This window comes from Thunnus thynnus, chromosome 20 (genome assembly GCF_963924715.1).
Source record: "Thunnus thynnus chromosome 20, fThuThy2.1, whole genome shotgun sequence".
In the NCBI taxonomy this organism is placed as follows: domain Eukaryota; kingdom Metazoa; phylum Chordata; class Actinopteri; order Scombriformes; family Scombridae; genus Thunnus; species Thunnus thynnus.
Window position 1 is genome coordinate 25,633,240 of NC_089536.1, and position 23,892 is coordinate 25,657,131.

Here is a 23,892-nt window from a genome sequence, read left to right on the forward strand (position 1 = left end):
ATATATTTATTTTCATCAGGATATCAAAATGTTTTTTTCATTTTTGAGCCCTGTGTTGGTTGTTAGTCTTCTTCTTTTCATGCATTTTTTTATAACATCTGTATCTGTACAAACTATTTGCCCATTGGTAACAGCAAGTCCTTTCAGCTCATGCACAATTTTAAATTTCTAAAGTTAAACTTCATAAGTAGCTAGATGAATTATAATATAGATATACAATCCTTGCTATTATTAGCCTAGCTAGCTGCTGTGGCTTCATGCAGTAACAAGGTGAAAAAAAGGAAAGATGAGAAAAAAGAAGAAAGATAATACTCACACTTACCAACTGCAACACATCCTCATCTTTTGGCATAATAGAGAGCTCCAGAATGTTTTCACTACAAAAAAAGATCAAGATATATGAAGACAATCAATAACAGCCAGGTCTGGTGTGAACATAAAATGAGATTTATAAACACTAGTCTCCTACCTGTTTTGGATGAGTGCGATCACCTGAGAGTAGGTTTTCCCCAGAATGCTCTCCCCGTTTACTTTCACCAGCCTGTCCCCTGAAGTACATACACATTCAGAAGGGTGAGATATGTGTTGCATGTGTATTAGTGCTTTCAGGTGTAGCCATAACAAAATAATAGCTTATTTCTTCAATTTAAATTGTCTAAAAATGGAAAAAAGAACACAACTTGGTTTCCAGCAGTGAGAGTGAGGTTTTAAGATATCTGTAAATTCCCTGTAAACATTTATGCAGAATTTACACTGGTCTACAGTACCAGTCAAAAGTTTAGACACACTTCCCATTCTCTTGAATGAGAAATTGTTCCCAAACTTTTGACTGGTACTGTATATGCTGCTTGGCACCTTTTCTCTTTTAAATCCTGTCCTCATGTCAGCATAGAACAGGAAGCAACCCTCTATCAACATGATACTGTACGTGCAGTATGTGTAGTATCTGTGCAGAGAAAGCTCTGATGGTGCTGATTCTATAGGAGTATATGTAGGCATGTGACTATATATGAAACATGATGCATCAAGAATAACATATTTATTAAACCTGTATGTTGGATGTCCTGTCCTGCAGATATAACCAAGTCAGCAACTGAGCTTATTGCAGATATTGATTATCCTCATCTGTTTCCTAACTGATAGTGTGTGTGTGTGTGTGTGTGTGTGTGTGTGTGTGTGTGTGTGTGTGTGTGTGTGTGTGTGTGTTTATGCTTGTGTGTGTTTTACCTGTGCACAGTCCAGCTTGCTGGGCAGGGCCATTTTCTTTGACACTCTTCACAAAGATGGTGTCCATTGGCTCCAAACGAGAGCGCTGACAACCTGCTTTGACACACACACATATAGAATCATGTTGGGCAAACTTTTCCTGTACTGAAAATAACAACTAAAACCCACAAAGCTGAATCAGCTCCACCTACACGTTGGAAACAACGAGTCCCCCGCCCACACACACACACCCCCTGTGCTTTATAGAACAGAACACAATAGATACAATAGAGACCGATTCCTTATATAAATTAGAGCCTGAATTCATCAACATTCCCAGAGAGCATATGTCAGATAAATTAGCAGAAACATCACACACTCACCTTTTCCAGTTGCATTTCCGTTCTCTTCATCCTGTGGGAGAAACACAGTGCAGGTGTTAGAGGAGGTGAGGACCACAGGGGGGCGCTGCTCATCTCACGTTCACTCCAACCCTCCACTCCCAGGCTGGAGTGACTGCAGCTGACTGGGCAGTTTGGGGTGTTGCTCAGCTGCCTGACTGATTGTTAAACTGACCATCTGAGGAACTGTCTCACCACCTGACTGCCTGTCTCACTGTCTGATTTACTATAGAAATGTCTTGTGGAATTACTGACCTGACTCTGTCTGAATGTCTCCCTGACTGTCTGTTAAACTGTCTCACTGACTGACATACTGACTCCCTGTTAGTTTCACTGCCTGTCTCACTGCCTGCCAGTCTGTCTGTCTGTCTGTCTGTCTGTCTGTCTGGCAGGCAGGCCTGCTGGCTGGGCCTGTCTGGAGGCTTTGATGCTTCGCTGAGTTAGCTCATTCCTGACCTGGACACACAAAGGGCTTTCTGCACACACACTGCTGCTACACCAGCCTCTCTCCAAGCTAGACGGACATGACATACTGTAGAAAATGACAGTATGTGGAAGTCTGTGGAGCTGTAGGGCCTGTATCACCTTAGATAAACACATAGCAGTATTGGACAAATAAAAATGGACAAATTAAAATTTTGACTTGATGCTGGCGCCAGATGACAAGTTAAGGGATCATCAAAGTGATCACAATTCAACCTGAGGGGGATGTTAATGTCTGAACCAAATCTCATGAAAATGCATCCAGTTGTCACAACATTTTAAAGGGATCTATTATGCTTTTTGTTGTTTTCTTATTTATATACTGTTATGATGTCAGATATCTGTGTTAAACATAGTAAAAATTTGAAAACATGAGGTTAACGCAAGTCAGAAGCCAGGGCTTCAACCTGCTTTGAATTTTTTCTACCTTGCTGATGAGCTGATGTCAGATCATCAGGCATGCCCGTAAACAACCATCTATTCTGTAGCCTTTATTGCTAAGGTTGTTGCTCTTCATGTGTTGTTTGTGTTTCTCACTTGCATACTTTGGATTGGATTCCAGCTCAAACACGTACACATGTATTTGAGAAGTTTTGAACATTTTGAGTAAAGAACGACAAAATTCCTACTACTATAGTTTATTTACGTTGCCTGCCGAGTGTCCGGAAGTCGGCTGTGATGCAGCTTCTGGAAGCTAACCAATCAGAACAGAGTAGGCTCATCGGTAAGGGGGCCTTAAAGAGACAGGAGCTAAAACCGCCTGTTTCAGACAGAGGCTGAACTGAGGGGCTGCATAAAGAGTCAGTTAAAAGATAAATAAGGAGTTTTTTGAACTGTGAATCATGCAAAGCTACTCTATTGGAGTCCCAGATTACAAATATAGAGCTTATAGAGCTAGAAATGAACATAATAGGTCCCTTTAACCTAAAACCACAATTGTCAACCTCATGCTGGAGCTAGAGAATGAAGTCAGAGGATCACCAGAGTCAGTAGGCTTCATCCTCTGTGGACCATGAATTTCTGTACAAAATGTCATGACAGTCCATCCAATAACTGACCAACACTGCTAGCATGGCTTATGATACACACAAGATATTGCCATTATGGCACAGCATTAAATAGTCAATTGAGAACAAGGTTAGCCTAGCTTAGACTGGAAGCAGAGAGAAACAGCTAGCAGCTACACTTACCAACACCTCTAAAGCTTTTTATCTTGTTTGTTTAATTTGTACATGAACCGAAATGTAAAAACATGAGGTTTTAGGTGGAGTTACATGCTGGGCGTATTTCTTGACAAACAACAGCTTATCCATCTGCTCAGTGCTTCTGTGCAGCTACAATGGGGTTGCCAGATACAACTGTGAGCATTGACTTAAGTGTGGTCTCTGTACAAGTGTGTAAGTACCAAACCTGGAAATGTTACTGTGACAACAAGGCTCCAGGAAACTGTACACAGTCACTGTGCCCAGCTGTTGTTGTACCAAAAAATAGTTCCAGCACTCACTGAAGCTCCCTCTGAAATCACAAATGTACATCATTTTCATTTCTGTTGGTGAACGCATTAAACAAATGAGATAAAACATCTATAGCAGTGTTGGTAGATGTACTTTATGACAGAGCCAGGCTTCCAGTCTCAAGTGGAGGTCAGAACCAGTGCTGACAACCATGACATAATAACTATAGCTAACTAAAGTGACTGCGGACTGACAAAATGTGTCACAGTCCTTTAAGTTCTCTCTTGACCTCATGACCCTGTCATGTGGTATAGGTTTAACCTTTTCGTTAAAAGGTTAGTTAAGCAGATTAGCTCTTGAAGGCCCATTACATGAGATTAGTCTACTCTTGTATCCATTATAAGACCATGTGTTGTCTGTGTGCTGTCTAAAACAAGCTTTACTATGACTATGATGTAATGTACAAAACTGTGTAAAACTATGTTATTACACGTTATTTTCACATCATTTCTGGTCAGACAAATTTGTTACTGCTCACAATTATACTGTATTAATGTACACTTCAAATTATTTTGAATTAATTGCCAGTGTAGTGTAGTAGAGTCTTGTAGTCAGTGCTAGCAGGTCAGCTGAATATGAAAAAATGTGTCTACAGGCCAGCACACAATTCAGATGTTTTTACATTTTTCATTTTACTTGAGTTCAAATGGAGCTGCTCTTTCAAAGAAATTTCCATTTTCCCCAAAACCTTAACTGATACTAAATTACATGGTTCTTTATGGGAAAATTCCCTAGAAAAAGAGAAAGCAGCATTTTTGTACTCGCTTCTTCTCCACTGGCTGCTTGAGCCACTGTCCTTACTGTTCTTTTGGCCAAATGGATGCAGATTTTTTTTTCATAAAAGCGATCTGTTGAACAGGCAGACCTGACTTTTGATACAACAGTTCAGATTATGAAGTTGAAATCTGAAGATTCCATGAGGGCATCCAGTTGCCCTAAAGCTGAGATTCTATTAAATGACTAAAGTTACTCAAATGTACAGTACCTAACACATAAAGGACACAGTCCAGAGCACAGTCCAACACCAGAGAGAAGCCTTACCTTGAGGCTGTGGAGGGAAGACTCTGGTGGGTAGACGATGAAGTGGCGCAGGGTGAAGCCAAATCCCTGCGAGTTCTTCTGGAGGAAAATGGTCCGTGGGCCCTGCCACGACACGCCCTCCACCTCACCCGACGACAGCGGCCGGCGCCTGTTCTCATTGGACGACACCATGCCATCTCTCCGCCCTTTAGCCTATCAAGAAAAAAAGATGGAGAAAATGTTTCGATCAATAACGCCTACAACAGCTTTCCCTTTCCTCTTGGTAGAAAATGACAAACTTTACCGAAAAGACAGTACATCCTATCATGTTCAGGTACTTCACTGAACCTGCATGTGCAACTGTGAATTCAGACATAGATGAATTCATTTATGGGAAGTGTGGGTGGATATTGGTGGATGTGGGCGTGTGTTCCATTGGCCAGGGTAGAATTCCATCAATGCCAGGAATTTTTCAGAGACTTCCTGTCTCTATTTTCCTCAACCAACTCACCTATAATCACATTTATTACCTCACGCCAACAATGGCAAAGTTAAAAATATATACCTTCTATTAATAACAGTTGCACAACAACAGGAACTTATTAGGGCTCATAAATGCAGATCTGGAAAATCATATGAACAATAGACAAAGGGAGGACTATAAACTATAGTGACTATAAACATCCACTGATATTTCTATGGGGCAAAAGAGGTGAGATTTTCTTTCAACAATATCCTCACTGTTACCACACATGGAAACACAAGCCTCTCCAGATAATGCAACGATCCTCTGGGTTTATGTTATGTACACCAGTTTTAGAGAAACCATATTTTGTCAGTTTGGCATGGTGGATAAAATAAAAAAATACTACAATACCCATAAGTCTCAGCCGTCCTTGCCATGGAGAAGCCAGTCAGAGGCGTGAATTGAAGTGGTAGCAAATTTAAAACTTCAATTCAAAACTTTGTTTATGCAGTTAAGGAGCAATTGAATTGAATTCATCAAAACTAAGCCAATATCCAAAAGAAAATTGTTTGAAGCTAAGGCCCAATGTTTAGCTTCTGCCCTCAATTTTAAGCTCTGTGATTGATGGTTTCTTGTCAGAATCCAACGTAGGAGTCGTAGTTGCCTTCTCTACAGGTTCTACCTTTGACTTTATATCAAAGAACCAAATATTTTCTACCACAGTTATTCATTTTTTGAAATAATGATTCACACAGTTCAAAGCCATAGATGATGTGTCAGTCACCTCATGTTGTCTATAGAGCTGCAACTAATGATTATTTTCACTGTACATTAATCTGTCGATTATTTTCTTGATTAATCAATTAGTTGATAGAAAATGTCATAGAGAAACCACAAAATATTCACACATGAGAAGATGATTTCAGAGGATTTGTACTTTTTTTCTTAAAAAATGACTCAGAACAATTAATCGATTATCAGAACAGTTGCCGATTAATCTAATAGTTGACAACTAATTGACTAGCAGTCACAGCTCTAATTGTCTATGGACAAACCCTCCAAAAAACCAAAAACGAAACCTTAACACTGTTTTTAAGGGAAAAAAAAACTTTGAACACCACCCTGTATTTAGCAGCAAACCCACTGGCACACATTACTATAATTAATATGAATATACCCAACACACATTCAACACACACAAAAAAACACTCACACCAAACTCAGCCAGTTATGAAAACAACAGGAAGTCTGTTTCTTGAGACAGGAAGTGGATGGCCGAGCCCTTCGCAGGCGTGATTTAGGGAAACCTTCGCCTCCAAGAATAGTTCCAAGTAACACCAGGGAGGAGACACACACTTTCCAGAGAGGGAAGCCAATCAGTTTAGATCATTTGATGCCCATGGAGATTCATTTTTCCCTTATATGTTCAAACAAATAACACTAATATCAATTCTTATCAAAACGCTGACAAGCAGTGTTAGTTAGCAACTCAACTCAAAATGAGTGAAAGTCCAGAATTCAAGCATCTATTTCAAATATTTTAATTTCAATCCTACGACATTACATAACAGATATTATCCTCACCATCAGGCTCCACAAACAGAATGGAACCACAGAGGATTTCTTCCCACTGAGATTTCTATATGTGTAAGAGATAGTTGGGTACACATTCCTCATCTTCCAACATCTCTGCAGGTGACATTTCACACATGAATGAATGTAAACACAGAGGTGCGATCTTGTACATGCTTACATCTCTCTCTCTCTCTCTCTCTCTCTCTCTCTCTCTCTCACACACACACACACACACACACACACATAGATAAAGACAGACACAGGCATTAAGTGTGAAATGCCAACATGCTTGGGTGTGTTTTATTGAACAGTGTGATTTTTTTGCCAGCTCTCTCTGTGTCATAGCTCTGTGCACAGCCTGAGGACTCAGTGCAAGTATGTGTACATTAACCTCTTTCTATAATTTAACAAATTAACATTGACATTATCCTTTACTGAGAAAAAATGGAGGTCCCTTTAAAAAATCCTGTTGCAACCAACTGAATACCTCAAATAAATGTGGAACTGAACTGTGAGGACAGTGCTAGTTATCTTATAGTTCATCTTCAAAAAGGCAAGCATCTGGGCACATTGTGGATTTAATAATTAGCTTTGCAAGACAAAGGTGAAGTATTTTGTGAATACTTCTTATGTTATGACCCAGAGACTAACATAAGCAGAGCGGAGCAGTGAACTCCAGCACTAACAACCCTGCGCCCCTACAGCATGTTTTGATACATTCATTCATTCACCTTCATTTCATTACACTCATACAGGCAGACGACTGGAAGATGCTTCAAAAGTAATGTACCAGTTAGCTTAACTGTCAGTTATGTTTCATATTGCCAAACCCTTCACTTGTGACATGAGTCAGTGTATTGGCACACGGTACACTGGATTAAAAACCTGAAGAGGTTTATCTGATGTGATGCATAACAGTGAAACACAGTTCACTGCACTGAATATCAGTTCATTTGTTTTATATGTCATATTGTGAGATATGTTGATAGAAGAAAATAGTTTTTTTTTTCTTTTGACTGCAGAAAAATCTAATTTTCTGTGTTTACGTGCCAATCCTTTTCTCCAAAACATGACCAAAATATACTGTCTCAGTTCTCATTCACCACCCTGTCAAGCTTGTGAGCAGGTGCTGGCTGGGAAAGAAATAGAGGCCTCTTCAAGGCAAGCGGAGAGGGACCTGTGGGTTTCCGTTATGGTACTGTTTGTTAAAAACTGCATTTGAACTTCAGCATTTTATTCATGCTGGGGATGAAGAGAGGTTATGAAAATCCTGTCCAAACCTTCCATTCTCCCAATCCAGACCTTCCTCTCTCCACACACACATACAAAAACACAAGAGTTTTTGTATGTGTTGTTAACACATTAAATGAATGCTGATACAGTGCTATAAGCTATATTTTCTGAATAAAGACTGGTTTGCCTTTGCTAATTTAAACATAGGTCAAATGCACTGAGCAGATGTAGGGCTGCAACAAATGATTAGTTTCATTATCCATTAATCATTTAGTTGATAAAACACACAATGTCTCAGAACCCAAGGTAATCTATACAGTTTGCTTGTTTTGTCTTCTTTAACATTCTAAAACCTTAAAATATTCAGTTTTCTGTCATATGTGACAAAGAGAAACAGCAAGTTGTCACATGTAAGAAGCTGAATAATGATTCAAACGATTTATTGTTGCAGATTCATTTTCTTTTGATCGACTAATTAAATGTACGCTACATTCTACCTCAAAAGACTTTTGGTTTTTCCCTCTTACCCTAGATAGCAGTCCTCACCTGATCCTCAACACTCGACCTGATTGTGTAGCTCTCTCAAGACAACAAGGACTTTTTATTTGTGCACACTCAAATATAGCTCATCATTAACATGGGCCGCTCACTCAATTTACTTGTTTTAATCGAATGAACCAATCATTCCATTTGGCTTATTTTGATTTAGTGCTGTTGGGTACTGAAATAAGTGACATTCAGACCAAAGCAGTGAGCCGCACTGAAAGAGAAAGAGACACAATGCAAATAGACACATATCCACCCTGCATACACAGATCAGATAATGCAAACTGACAGATTCTCTGTGTAATAACACACATGCACTCACACACACAGTGTACTGTATACCAGAAGCTGAGAGACTCACTCTACCAGCATGCAAACATACAAGCAGTGTGTGTTGGATACGGTGTGATCCTTGATGCATACTTGAACACATAATGTAAAAATCACAACCACACACACACACCCACGGATGCATACACACACACACACACACACACAAGATTTATATAAAACCACATGAATCTATGTGCGTAGAGAGGGCATCAGCCTCGTCTCCCTTCCCCTCTGCTAGTCAACAGGCCCCCACAGTGCTACATTACATAACACCTACAGGAGGCAGACACACAAATACACACACACACACACACACACACACACACACACACACTTGAATGAATCCAATACCACGTGCTCAATCTTCCTCCAAATTGTAGATGATTAAAGGATGGTGATGGTCATCCTCATTAGCTCCACTCTACACTTCCTATCCTGACACAGGTTAAAGTTGCCCTAAAGTTGACAGCAGTGACCTCAGCTTTGGCTCACCACACCATAATACAACCAGGATATCTACATGGTGGAGAAAGACAAGGACACTCAATAATGGTGTCCTCTTCCTGCATTGATCAGAGCGGACAGGAAAGGTTAAAGCAAGATGGCGGAGGAAGCATCCCGGAGGTAGTACACCTGTCCACAGTGATCAGATCAGACAGGAGATGTGAAGACCCCTCAGAATGATGACAGCCACGGCTGTTTTTAGATCTGCAGTAGATCTGCTATGTGTAAGGATGCAATGCCAACAGTCACTACTGGTCAAGCGTACATGACTGATACCACAGAAAAACAAACACAACTGAATAACTACTGATGGGATGACTTGCTTCATACTTTTTTGTACTCGAGTGAGGACTGTTCTATCTCACATGTTAAGTTTGCACACAAAGCAAAGGTACTTGCATTTGGAAACTTGCTTTTACAGTCTAGTTATGAGCACTTGGAGAGTTCTCACAGTCACTGTCCACATTTCACATGTCAGAGATAAAACCTAAACCTAAAGAGACTGATATGTTTCTCAGGAGTTGGTGGAGACCAAACCAGAGCTAAAAGGAGAGGGACTATTGGACTCCAACTCCAACTGAATGATAATATTGGCTGTGTCTGCTGAATGTGTAACAATTTGCTAACAAATCAGTCAAAACAACTTTATATGGCCATAATATATTAAATGTAAGTGTGATGTGCAGCTTGTTCTGCCCCCAGGTGGCTTCATAAAATGATGAATGCAGCTTAAAGAGGTTTGGTAATAAAATGTTAGTTATATTTAGCAGATATATGTACAATACACAGAACTGCTCATCATTGCAAAATAGTGCTTGAATCACACTCTTGAGGCATATTTTGCAATAACAAACTGCTAGCAGTAGGCTACTGACCAAAGACATAACTCTATAAGCTTCTATTATTCAGAAAAAATGCCTTCCTTGGCAAAATAAAAGAATAACAAATGTGTAATTAAATATTTATCTTTTCCTGTACTTGTGTTCAGTGGAGCTTCACAATGGAGACCCTCAGATAGTCTCAGAACCAAATCAGTCAGGGATGATCTACAGACAAGTTTTCTAAAAACCACCTTTTAGTATTACAATTGCTTTGCCATTGGGAGAAAAAGATTACTTAAAGCACCATAGATTGTCATGACAGCATACATTCTACTGTCTGTAACGTAGCCTGAATTAAGATTGTCCCCTAGTAGTGGTAGTGCCTATCCATTAGGTCCAACTATGAGCTCTTCTATAATCCCTATAATGAACAGAAAGGTCTAAAGATGGGATCAGGTGACACAATATCAGCCTAATAATGGCCTGACCCAAAGATATGGGCATCGTGAAACACAGCAATTATTTATGACTCCATGGTTGACTAATCTGACACAGTGACACCGTCAAAAGGCAGAAATATAGAGTAGCGTAATCCCAGCATAGGATCAAAATTCCATTGAAAGCCATATTTTGGTTTAAAAGGGAGCATCACGACCAGTGTTTGGCAATTTTGCACATCTAATAACTCAGCACAATGAAGAAATAAAAATATGTCATGTGTAATTGGTCAGATGTTTCTTTGAAAAAAGTGCAGGTGACTATGATTAGATGTACAAATACACAGAAAATTGTGTTTACATGCCTCAATAACAAATGGAGTACAACACAACCATATTATATCAAATATCAGTTCTGTACTTCACAGTCAATGTGGTCACTTTCTATACCGAGACCTTAACCTTCCTTATCATCTACCTACTCAATAATGTTTTCTTAAGAACTTCCCTACTGTTAAAGAGGTGTGATCTGCTGATTCTAAAAGAATTTCATTAGTTTGGCTTCAAACTCAAAGAGTTTTCCAAGATGATCTGAGACATGTTTCAGATTAATGTCATCCCAGTTTCTTTGGCAAAATATTGGACCCCTCTTACCCAGCACAAGCGATGGCGCTGTATGAGCCTCCGGGAGCCCCGTCTTCTTGGTGATGTGATGGGGGTCTGCCAGGGTGAGGAGTGAGGTGAAACACCCCTTAACACTGCCAGCCAGATACAGCGAGGCTCAGCGTCGCTACAGTCCACTCCTACAGAACACTGGAAACGCCACTCATGGCCCAACGGAGCTGGTGCGACACCTGACACCCTCAGCATAGCACCTCCACATCCACAGGCACATGTACTGTATGTGCAGTGAACACACACTAACACACCGGGGGTCACAAGGCTTCAGACCCAGTGACTAAGATATTCCGTCACCTACGCACAATCTCTGCTCGGTTCATCGTGGCCAGAAGTGATTGAACAACAATCGCAATTGAGGGTAAATGAATGGAAAACACACTTCCACACAGTGAGACAACTACCCAAGTGTCACAATCAGCACTATGGATGCACAACACCAATCCTCAATGTGTAAATTTGTAATCCTTCAGTTTGATTTGGCTTCTGTTCTTTCATATCTTCCCTTGAGCTCATTGGATTGTGTTTCGTAGGTCTCAGAGATAAGGGGTCAAGCCACGACGATCCTGTCCAAAGCCAATGAAAGCACACAGTTCTGTCATATTTCATCCAGTTTTCTATCATGTTGTCTTGAGCTAGTCCTCATTTTTTACCAATCTGGGTTCGACTAAGTCCTCTTCTATTGAATTTAAGGCAAATTCATGTGATCAAAACAGCCATTTGATAAATCTCGACCTTTTCTTGTCTTCTCTCATCTTTCATATAGTCCAGTTCACAGAGGCGGAATTCTTCGGCTTTAATGGCATCCTTGCGTTGTGGCTGTGAAACAGCATCGGTCCCAGCCTAACTATTCTGGCAGCATTAGCTGACAGCGTTTGCCCTCTCAGATCTGAACTGGTCCTCTTCAAAGCTTTCAGAGTAGAATTGACAGAAAAAACATTTCACTCAAGTAGTAGTTTGCTGCTGACGTGTAGACTGGCTCGTTGCTGGACTTCGGAGGGGAATCCATCCCAGACCATGTTGAATTCTGTTGCTGGACCAGTTGAGCTGAGAAGGCATTTGTTGTCAGACCAGATTTTAGAGCTGGAAACAATCCCACGCTGCTGCTAAGAGATCCAGTGTGTCCCCCTCCATGCTGGCACTATAGTGCAGCATTGGCTCTGGCTGCCTATCTTTATTGCTGTCTAACTATAGTCCTCCCTCCTCTCAACCCTGCCATGCCTCTCTTTCTCTCTCTCTCCCTTGGGTCTATTTGCTGACATCCCCACACTCTCTCTCTCTCTCTTTCTCTCTCTCAGTCACATTCCTCTCATCCTTTAGCTACCCATTCCAGCCCATTGGTAGAGCAGAGAGCAATGTTTCTCTCTCTCTCTCTCTTTCTCTCTCTCTGTGCTGGGTCTCCCTGTCTCCTCCTTTTAGACTCACAACCTGGTGACTGCTGCTGCTGTTGGTGTTCAGAGTACATACTGACACTAAAAAGTGTGTGAATTGGTGAAACAATTAGTTGATTAATAAATATCTTTGGTTTTTAGACTGTTGGTGAAACACAACAAGCAATTTTAAGCATCACCTTGGGCTTTGGGAACTTGTGATGAGCATCTAGCATAGAACAAAATAAAAATACCACCTCACGGTTGTATGCCTCCGGCAACCAGTCAAGTTGCAGTTTACATCCATGTCTGTGCAGACTCCTCCTTTCAAGATGGCACCAAGATTAGTGTCACCAATTCAGTATCTGACCAAATGTGAAATATGGTCACAATCTCCCCTTCTGTTCCTGAGTTATGTTGTTGAATAATGGCCAGAAAACATGAAAACATTGCAGAACATGATGTCATAATGAAGTTGACCACTGACCTTTTGGATATAAAATGTCATCACTTCATGATTTTATCCTAGTAGACATTTATGAATCTTTGTTTTGTGGGGTCAGAGTGACCTTGACCTTTGACCACCAAATTTTAATCAGTTCATCCTTGAGTCCAAGTGGACATTTAAGCCAAATTTGAAATTCCCTCAAGGCGTTCCTGAGATATTGCATTCATGAGAGAACGGGATGGATGGACAAGCTGAAAACATAACGCCTCCAGCCACGGCTGTCACCAGTGCAGAGGCATAGAAATTAATGTCTGTGTGTTAAGTCCAAAGCTGATATCAGGATGTGATTATCTTAGCTTAGCATAAAGATTGGAAGCAGGGGGGAAACAGCTGGCCTGGCTCTGTCCAAAAGTTCAAAAATACACCTACCAACATCTCTAAAGCTCACTAAGTAATATGTTGTATCTTGTTTGTTTAATCAAAAAACAGAAATGTAAAAATGACCCGCTGGAACTATTTCTTGACAAACAGAAGTGTATCCATCCGCGAGTTTCAGTTTATTGCACAGGTTGCTCTGGTACAGGTCTCTGCACAGGCACAATACTATCAAACCTGACAACCTCACTATGTGGACAAGACTTCAGGAAGTTGCACACAGTCACTGTGCCTGGCTGTCGTTTGTCAAGAAATAGTTCCAGCACGTTACTCCCCATGAAACCAGAAAAGTTATTTTTCCATTTCTGCTTGTGTACAGATTAAACTATTAAACCATTCCTTTAATCAACATGGAAAACAATAGTTGGTTACAGCCCTATGAATTAGAGCAAAAGAGTAAATGACCATGTATGTCTGGTTCTTACAAAATTGTAAATAAATGTGTGTGTGTGAGTCTAAGAGAGTGGAGATTACTACAACCAAACTGTCATCAGGGATAAATGTGTGTTCTTGTTGAATAACTCTCCACAGCAACTCTAGCAGTGCTGTCAGCCCCTCAGTCCTCTTTACATTGACACCTGAGCGCAGCTAAACTGACAGACAGCGAGAGAAAGAGAGAATGAAGATAAAGAGGGAGAAGTGGGATGTAGAGATGCTAAAAGAGGCTGACGTCCATGCAAACATCATCCAGCAGCCTCTGCATCTCTCATCTCTTGTCCTCCGCTGGCCTTTACTTTCCTATTCTGTCTTACTCATCCTCTGCAACACTTTCTCCTTTTATTCGTTACATTCCTGTTTTTCCACTATATTACCACTGTAAAATGAAACCTACACAGCTGAAGTTATGCTGCCTGAAACTTTAGAAGAAAAAAAAACCCCACTGTGAACATTATCCCGGCATTACTGTGCAAGCCTGCGAGCGTTGGTTTGGGAAAAGCATTGTGACCAATCTGTTTTCTTGACTGTGCAGACTCGTAATCATGGAGGAGTCGAGCCAGAGCAAAAATAACATTATGTGATGGGTGACTCAGAGGAGAATATGCCTCTGTTCTGCCCTGATTCTCTATGCCTCGCCTCTGTTAGGACTCCAGTGCAGCTCAAGGCCAGCAGCGCCTGTATGCAGGAGACCAACCACATGATGGCCGAGAGGAGCGTTGCTTCTCTCTGGCTGTCTGACTCTGTTCAATTCAGTTCAAACACAGAGCAACTACAACTAAAGCAAAAAAAACAACACATTTAATTAAAGTCACTTATTATACCTATTTATTAATCAATTGTTCTATATGTAGAATGTACAGTGTATATTCAGACTTGGTCTAAAAGAGGTGCTAAATGCCATGAACAAAATAAATAATGGCAGAGGTTCATAAGGACAGTTTGATGTCATCTTTAGGTTCAGTCCTCCCAGAGGGCACAAAAAGATGCTTGTTGACTATATGACCAAATTGTGAACTGTCCTCCCTGGACTAAATTATAGTGCGGACAGACATCATGAAACACACTCAGTGGAAAGACAGACAATTAGTAGTAAGAAAACTTAGTAGTATGAAAACTTTATTCAAAATCACACTGACATTTGTAATAATGCAATTTACTAAAACATAACCTTCCTTTTGGTTCACTCCATATATCTGCATAAGAATGAGAATCTCATATTGTTTTTGATTCAATTTTTCTGTCTTTAAAGATTTTAAAAGCATTTTTTAAAAAGGCTTTAAAGGTCCATGGCCAAGTCCAGTGGCTGCAGCTAGTTGAAACATAGCTTTAAAAGGATAGGTTCACAGTTTTTCAAGTGTGTGTTAAAACAACAGTCAAGTGTCCATATAAACAGTGAAAGAGGTTTTCCACACTGTAATCATTCCTCCTGTTCATACTGGATATTAAAAGATCCCCTTCAAATGTGCTTTCAATGTAAGTGATGGAGGCCAAAATCCACAGTGTGTCCACACAGTCATTTAAAAGTAGATGTGAAGCTTATATGAGGCTTCATCAGACTGAGTTATTCATATCAAGTGGATATCTGACACAGTCTTTTTAGCGCCAAGTTCCCTTTTTGTGTTTCCTCGGACAGTGTTTCTCTGTTGAGCTGTGGTGGAAGTATAGTAACAAAAAGAGGAACTTTGGCACTTAAAGACTGTAACGTTGAAAGATATCTACTTGATTTGACTCATTTGGACGACTGAAGGAGGACTGTGGATTTTGTCCCCCATCACTGACATAGTAAGTGCATTATGAAGGGATCCTCTAATGGTCAGTATGAACAGGAGGAATTGATTATGGAAAGAAAAACCTATTTCAATGTTCATTTGGGCTCCTGACTGTAGTTTGAAAGTTCACTTGAAAAATTGTGAACCCGTCCTTTAATAGCAGCTGAACAGCTTAAAAGTTGGAAAAACAAGATTAGAACAGGGTGTTGGTGGATATCACAGAAACTAGTGGAACAGTGACTAACCTGGTGACTTCATATCTTTGGCTGAGTATAAGGTTAGTGCTGGCTAGCTTATTTTTACAACATACAGGTGCCACCATTCTTTGTGAATTGAGAAGAGTGGACTTTTACATTGAATGTGAAGTTGTCATTACCTCTGCTATTAGCAATATAAAGAGTCACCTCCAGGCTAGCCACTGTTGTGCTAGCTTCTGCAACTGTGTGCAGTCTCTCATCGAGGGTTTCTCTCAACAGTCTTACTGAAAAATTAAACCTTACTAGGTTTACTTTCTATATTCTAAGATATGATAGATTTTGATTGTTCAAAGGGTAGATTTTTAGTAACTTGCATTTTTACAAATATCAATAGAGCTGCAACAATTACTTGTCAACTACTAAATTAATCTCCAATATTTTGATAATCGATTAATTGTTTCCTGTCATTTTTTAAGATAAAATGCTAAAATTCTCTGGTTCAAGCTTCTCAAATGTGAATGTTTTCTGGTTTCTTTAGTCTATGACAGTAAACTGAGTATCTTTGGGTTGTGGACTGTTGACAAAACAAGACATTTGAGGACGTCATCTTGGGCTTTGGGAAACAGTGATTGTTATTTTTCACCATTTTCTGACATTTTACAGACCAAACAACTAATCGATTAATCAAGACAATAATCAACAGATTTGTGGATAATGAAAATAATCTTTGTTGCAGCTTTATTTCACAGGCCTTGTCGATGTGATTTGGAATATCACTTAGAAGTTCAGGTTTCAGCTTTATTGAGGAGCACTACTACAGAGAGGAAATGTGCTCTAGTAAGAAAGCAAACTTTATCAGAGAAATACTGAAACTGTTGACATTTCTAAATCATGAGAGGGCACAATCATATCTCAGATGGAGAATGTTCCAGACTTTTTCTGCACCTGGCAGACTCACTTACACTTGAATTTCCTTAAGATGGTGCCAGTAAACAAAATGTCCTCTATGAAAATGGAAAACACTCCGTGTCCTCAAAGTATAAAGGAAATAGATACACAATAGGTATATGCATGTTTTTGTGATCCTTTTCAAAAATGAAACTCACCCACTTACGTTACATAAGTTGTAAACTTATAAATGTTCCGCAGTCGGGGTCAAGTGAGTGCTTTAGTTCAGGGAGAACGAGGAGCAAGAGAATGAGTGGGAAGAGGAACGAAGCAAAGAGCAAGGTAAATAAAGAGCTGTCAGGCAGAATCTCGGTCTAAAAGCGGGAGACGCAGACAGAGAGAGGGAGGAAACACACAGCTACACAGCGTGTGAGAAGAGAGAGAGAGAGAGAGAGAGGAGCGCACAGACAGAGATAATCCCTGTGGGACAGAGAGTGAAGACACAATCATGTCACTGAAGCTACAGTGAAGTGTGAAAAACTGCAAAATGTGATTTAAAAAGCAATAAAGGGGAACATCGACGGAGAGAAAAGAAGAGTTTAAAAAAGTTTAAATGGAATTTGTGAGCAGAGTGGGTATCAACACTCTTAAACGATCTAAATTCAAATATTATTATCTATATGTAGGGTTTGGTCTGTGCAGAATTCTTGCTTTTAGTCTATTTTTAAGCTCTAACTGTGTACTCGCACTCAGATATATAGTTGCTTGATTTCCTGCTCCAGCTTCAGCTCTTCTCCTCACACTCAGGCTGCACTTAAACTGACCAAAACACTGGTCAATTTAAACTGACCAGTGTTTTTAGGAGAGAGGGATAGAGAGAGAGACAGAAAAGAGACAAAGAGAGAGTGGATGAATAGAGGGATAAAGAGGAGGCTGGAGGTGATGACAGTACTAAACTCAGTAACACAGCAGCAGGGGATGCTGAATAGAGACACTGGAGCCCCTCCACAATACCACACGTGGGACAGATCAGTGATCTGAGCGCACAGCACACGTAAGGGCTGCCAACACGCACACACACACACGCACACACACACACACACACAGAGTACATACACTCTAACGTCAGTGAAATCCTCACACAAGCTAACAATTTGTGTGTTGCGTGTTTTACATGTTGAGCCGTTATGAAATGATTCTTGGGGATTTGTGAGGGCAGTAACTGGTTAAAGAAACTACGGTGTTGTTACTTCCTCTACAGCCTCCCCAGTTAGTGGCTGCATCCTCTTCCTTCCCTCTAAACTCATCAGTTTCCTCTCCTGAGAAAGATCAGGAAACAGTGTTGATGTCCACTGTTCCATTCTATGATAACGGCCACGTTTCCACCCAGCGACACACAACGTTTCTACCATTTCTCAACAAAGGAGTAAGAGTATTTACACTCCAACCGGCAGCTTCCAATACTTTCATCTTTTCTAACACATTCTACTCAGATTCCCTGCATTGAGATGTTTATTATCATAGCATATAGTTCTTGAAGAATGCAGGTATAGCTGATATTCAAAGAGCTTTTTTTTCCACAGGACAGACACCTACACACAGCAGAACTAGAGAGAAAAGAGGAGATATGAATGAATTTCACTGATTCCGCTTTATAGCCACAAGTGGGCAGCAAAGCTTTACAAAGAGCCATTCTATGGAAATAATGAAGTGCACATAAAATAGTCCTCTGATTGACGGAGTGCACTGTGAATCAGTACGGCACATGTGAAATGATCTCATATACATTTGAATCCATGCCTGATGCAGTGTAATACACAGTACAATATGTTTACTGTGTCATGTTAGGGTTTGTTAGAGTTCCTCTCACAGTCTTACACTTTACATTTCAACTTTAGACATCTGCAGTCATCTTCAATTCCTAGATGAAAAAGCATCAACACATAAAGTGATCAATGATGTCTTTGTTTCAGTTGATAAAATGATCAGCTGTTCTGATATGTCAGGTACGATATATAAAAAAGGTGAAATGCAGTCTTGTGAAAGAGACCGTGTGGGAGTTTGTGTCTTGCTGAAGTCTTCTGGAGCATGAAGCTGAACCTCTCCCTACTTAGTGTGTCATGTCAGATAAGAGTGTGCTAAATAACTTACTTGCAAGTGAGAAATATACACAGAACACCGAGCAAAATATTCCAACATGAGAAGAGCAGAGTCAGAATGGAAGCTTAAATGAGCGTAAAAGGAGGACACATGCACTCACAATCAGTCTCTGAAAGCTTGGAAAGCTCACTAATTGACCTATTTTTAGTCAACTGTGAAAATCATTCTGGGCTAAAAATAACTACAAATTCTTTTTTATGCATATCTTTGTATTGTTTTTTTTCATTTGAGCCACAGCTGTGGTCTGAATAGTCATCCAGCTACACATACAGTATATATGTACAGTATACTGTGTCTCAGTGGTCAAAACCAACATACAGAGCAGTTTTCAGCTCAATTCATCAAAAGGGAAATTAGAAGAGAAAAAGTGCCACAGATTTTGACCAGCTGACAAGCTAATATCCTTAGTTAGTTCTGTCCACACCTTGGCAGACAGTATACACAAACACACACACATTTCCAGTCAAAGTATAAAACTGTGACTAAAATGGAAAAAATTCAGCTTTTAAATCATGAATATGATAGTTTTACAAAAGAAGGAAAGGGTTCAGCCACTGGGGAGTAGTGGAGTGGTGTAAGAGGAAAGATCATCAAAAGCTAAGCTTGGGTCCTGATTAACTGTTGCCAAAAAACCCAACATTCACAATTCCAACTTATTTTGAAATGCAGGAAATCATCAGGATGTAGCTCCTGACTAAAACATTTCTCAGTAAAAATAACAAAGAAGGAAAGAAATGACCTCAAACAATTGATTACATCAGCGGTAACTAAGAAACATTACGTAGTAAACAGATATCATTTTAACTTGGAAGTTAATGTGTTGTCTCTCTTTACTTGCCAAACAAGGTTTACGAGGGAGAAGTCACGTCACCCTCTCACAACACCCGATTATGACTTGGAGTGGACTGTGCGTATTTGTAGCTGAACATCACCAACAGACTCTTGTCTGGAGCGATGACCTAGCTGATGATGCCACATTCATTTCAGGAGACTCTCCCAGTTCACTCATATGATGGATACCAATTATTTAAGCTTATCGACTTATAGTTCTCCAGTATTTGGAGTAGGGCTGCAACTGATGATTATTTTCATTATTCATTGTTTAGTCTATGAATTGGCAGAAAATAGTGAAACAAGCCCACTGCCCCTCTGAGCCCACAGCTCAAGAAGATGTATTCAAATATCTAATCTTGTTCAGCCAAGTGTTAACCAATATATGACAAATAAAAGCAGCGAATCTTCACACTGGAAAAGCTGGAACAGATGAATTTTTGGCACTTTTTTAATTTTCTGTCAATCAGCCAATCCATTTATTGACGGAACTCTAAATAATAGCAGATAATGTATATGTTCAATCAACATTTCACATCGTCTGCTACTCATCTCAAGTTACTTTGCTTTTTACATGACAGGCTATTGGACTTTGGGGTGAAAGAACGCAGTCAGTGATGCTGAGAGTCAAAATGATGTTGAATGAGTCACTGTCATCTGTGGACTATAAAAAAATCCCCCTAAGCTGTTTGGTTCACCCAACATGAACATCACACTGACACTGGGCTGGGACACTCTGTGACCAAAGACCTCTAAAGACTCCTCATTGTTGAGTCCTGTGAACAGACCTGCTCTGAGATCAGCCTGGTCCACTTGTCTCTCAGCTGACACTCTATTTTTACTGTGGACTAGAACTGACCACAGACCAGCCGCGGCAGATGTGTACGAGCATTGTTCTACATTAGACAGTAGCTCTGTGTGACTGAGGAGGCAACGGGACAAAACAGTTTGGTGTTTTGTATTTGAAAGAACGCTTCACTCTCGGAGAGGAAGGAAACAACAGCGGAGGATACCACACTGACACACACATTGATAACAAGAGCTCTGAAGAATTACTGTTCTATACCATAAACTAGTCTGACATACTGTAAGGTACTGTATTTCCTGCTAAAAGCAAATACAATGTTTCACCCTCGAAAACTACATGTAGATCATGAGACACTGAACACCTCAGAACCTAAAACCACAGTGATGATAACAACACAATCAAACATACCTGTACAAAAGAGACAAGCAGTACTATATCAACCAATTCTACATGAAACAACGAAATACATAAACAACATTTATATTAATGCTACACACGGACAAATCTCATTATCATAAAAGGTAAACACTTGTTCCAAAATGATGGTGTAAGTCTACTAACTAGCGGTGTGCACAAATACAAATACATCATTCGGCAAAGCACAAATAGTGGGGTTTATACGAATATTTGTTTCATACAAATATTTTCAAAATTATTTGTTGGGGGTTTTCCCCACAGATATAGTTGAGCTACTGACACAAGCAAAGTGCTCTCCATAAACTGTTGTTCCCCTTCTCCTTTCCACAAAGTTAGGTTGTAAAAAATAGGCAATAAATGAAAAGTGCAAAGCAATAATTGCCTTTGAAGTTCCTCCCTACACATTAAATGGTGTGCTGTCTCTGTGTTATGGGTGTACAAATAGATAGGTCTATAAAGTTTTAGCACAGTAATCATAATAATTTTCGAAAATGAAAAGTGTAATAAAAACAAAGACAGGATTTTTAAGCCTCTTTCCGCTTTCATTCGAATACAAATACAGATACAAATAATTTTGCTGCCTCAACAAATACAAATACAGATACAAATACAAATACTGGGATCTCTGCACATCCCTACTACTAACCACACAGCAACGTACATAATTAGATTTCATCCATTTTCGGCACAAGGTACAAAACAAAAAGTGATTTTCAGTCCAGGAACTTTGTCTCAAAAAGTCATACACACTTTTTTACATTATACATTTTTTATTATTACTTACTTATTGATTATTGCTAACTTTCTTATTCATATCTGCTGAAATCCATGCTTGCCTTTGGAATTTTTTTTTAATTCCAGCATTTTTTCCAGAAAACTTACTCTACAAGGATGTTGCGGAGTTGTACAATAAAGCATTATTGTAAAGAACTATAAGCATCAAAAAATAATTTTTTTGGTGCACATTTGTGTCAGAGTGCTGACAGAAATAAGAGCCTGTTATGGGCAAACTCCTCATGACATGATGATGAGCTGTTTAACCACATCACTTCTCTTGTTTTGAATCCTGTTTGCTGCATTAGTTGCTTTGCCTTCCACTGACCTGACAAGTTTGACAAGTGTTCAGTCTATTTTTGGGTCTTTGTTTTGCTCAGAAACATGTGGAAATGATGAAATCAGTGGATATCAGGCAGAGTGTTCATCTTTGATGTTGCCCATCGGAGAAGCAAATGCCTTCAACAAGACGCAGTGCTTTTCTCTGTGTGCTTTATCTCAGTGTTTTACACTCAACAGCATGTTTGTTGGTCTGCACACTGAGCACAAAGACGAATATCAGCACTTTACATATAACTGCCAACTAATTGTTTCAGCTCAACTAAACTGTATGTCTTAACTGTTTCATCAAAATACATTTCAGTCTCAGTATCCATAGGATATGCATCATTATCTAAACATGAACGCAACATTAATTTTCAAGTGCTCATCAATCTTTTGTTTCATAATGTGACTGATGTGTTCAATAATTCGTATCACAGCTTGCACAAAGCTATAGTGCAATATGGTTTGATAGTATTGCGGAAGCGTAGCTGTTCCAATCACCAGGCATGAAGCCAGATGGGCTTGTGGTGCCAGTTTGACACCTTTGGCCCAGTTCCACCACAATAAAGCTAATCGGAGCAGTAAACAGCAGATGAGCCACTCCAGGTGAAGAGCAGTCAATGATGGACAGCTAGAAAATAATGTATCGCCAAAACCTTTTCTCTTTAATGTTCACAGTTAGGAACAAACCGTGGGGGGATCTGTATCCAGTAAGTGTTGCAGTGTTCTAGAAATGATCTAGTAATTCCAGTTTTACACTTACATAAAGTTGGGGGACTCACAAGAGAATCAACGGAAAACAGTAGAATAGGGCTTCTCAAACGAGTCATTGAAAATACTCAGGAAAAAGGAAGGGAGCAATGAAATGCAAAAAGGTGAGGGAGTAATATTATGAAGGCAGAAAAGGCTTGAATCAGCAGCTACCGTGGATTGCAACACATTTAAAGCTTGGCGTTCTTCCTCAGGCAGCATGACTCACAAGAGACAAATGAAAAGCAAAAGAATGTTCACAATCAAAGCAGCAGAGGCAGCAATATCCTAACTTTTAGTCCCTGGTATGGGTCAAGCTCCTGAAACACTGGATCCTACATTTCCCATAATGAAAGCAATAGCAGCTGTTTGTTAGATCTCTCTTGTATGATAATTGCCCACATCTTCATGACTATAAAATGATATTTGTGTCTGAATTCTGAGTGCATGTTGACGGGACATTCTGAGCTTCTCTTCTTCCCTTGTAACCAATAATTAGAGACAAAACTGCCAATCAGAAATCACCTACTGCAATTCTCCAATCGCATAAAACTGTGGCACAATTTGTTTGCTCAAATTAAACGACTATTTGCACAATCATTTTTCTACAAAACTTATCTGTATGAAAAAAAATATATAATTCCATACATGTTTTCTACTTTGCTCAACTACACAAAAGTACTTTCCAACATAACTATGCATGGAAACGCGTTGCCATATAGTGGAAATGTGTGAAAATATTCAGTGTGAGCTGAGTGGTTAGCGAGGTGTTTGAGAGAGAGTGGTAGGGCTGCACTGTGGTACCTGATCCCAGTAACACAGTGCAGCAGCTGGGTGCCCAGATGGGGCTACATCCCCCCTGAGAGATCCAGCTGGAGTTTTCTGGATTGGCAGGGTAAAAGGGGGGCATGTGCACACACACACACACACACACACACAAACGCACACACACAAGTTGCAAGCAGACCGCAGCAGCAATTGATTGCACCTGATCCCTCCTGAGCACGGCTAGTCCTCTTTCACTTTCTCTGCTTTTATCTGCTCATGTTCCATCGATCTTTCTGTC

General features: G+C 39.9%; 1 protein-coding gene across 10 annotated transcripts in view; it reads right to left on the minus strand.

Annotated features, from left to right (window-relative positions):
• LOC137171738 (rho GTPase-activating protein 23-like) overlaps nucleotides 1–23,892 on the minus strand; it is a 70,639-nt gene that overhangs the window by 14,985 nt on the left and 31,762 nt on the right. For 2 of the 10 annotated variants that reach the window (XM_067575827.1, XM_067575822.1), the window contains exons 1-6: nucleotides 11,194–12,406; nucleotides 4,646–4,837; nucleotides 1,590–1,620; nucleotides 1,228–1,323; nucleotides 470–548; nucleotides 317–377 (exon numbers count right to left, since the gene is read on the minus strand). In XM_067575827.1, coding sequence (XP_067431928.1) covers nucleotides 317–377; nucleotides 470–548; nucleotides 1,228–1,323; nucleotides 1,590–1,620; nucleotides 4,646–4,837; nucleotides 11,194–11,409 — 675 coding nt within the window. In that variant the 5' untranslated portion in view covers nucleotides 11,410–12,406. Of the gene's footprint in view, nucleotides 1–316; nucleotides 378–469; nucleotides 549–1,227; nucleotides 1,324–1,589; nucleotides 1,621–4,645; nucleotides 4,838–4,928; nucleotides 4,977–11,193; nucleotides 12,411–23,892 lie in introns of those variants that run through there. The other 8 variants (XM_067575830.1, XM_067575826.1, XM_067575828.1 and 5 more) reach the window with 7 other exon arrangements.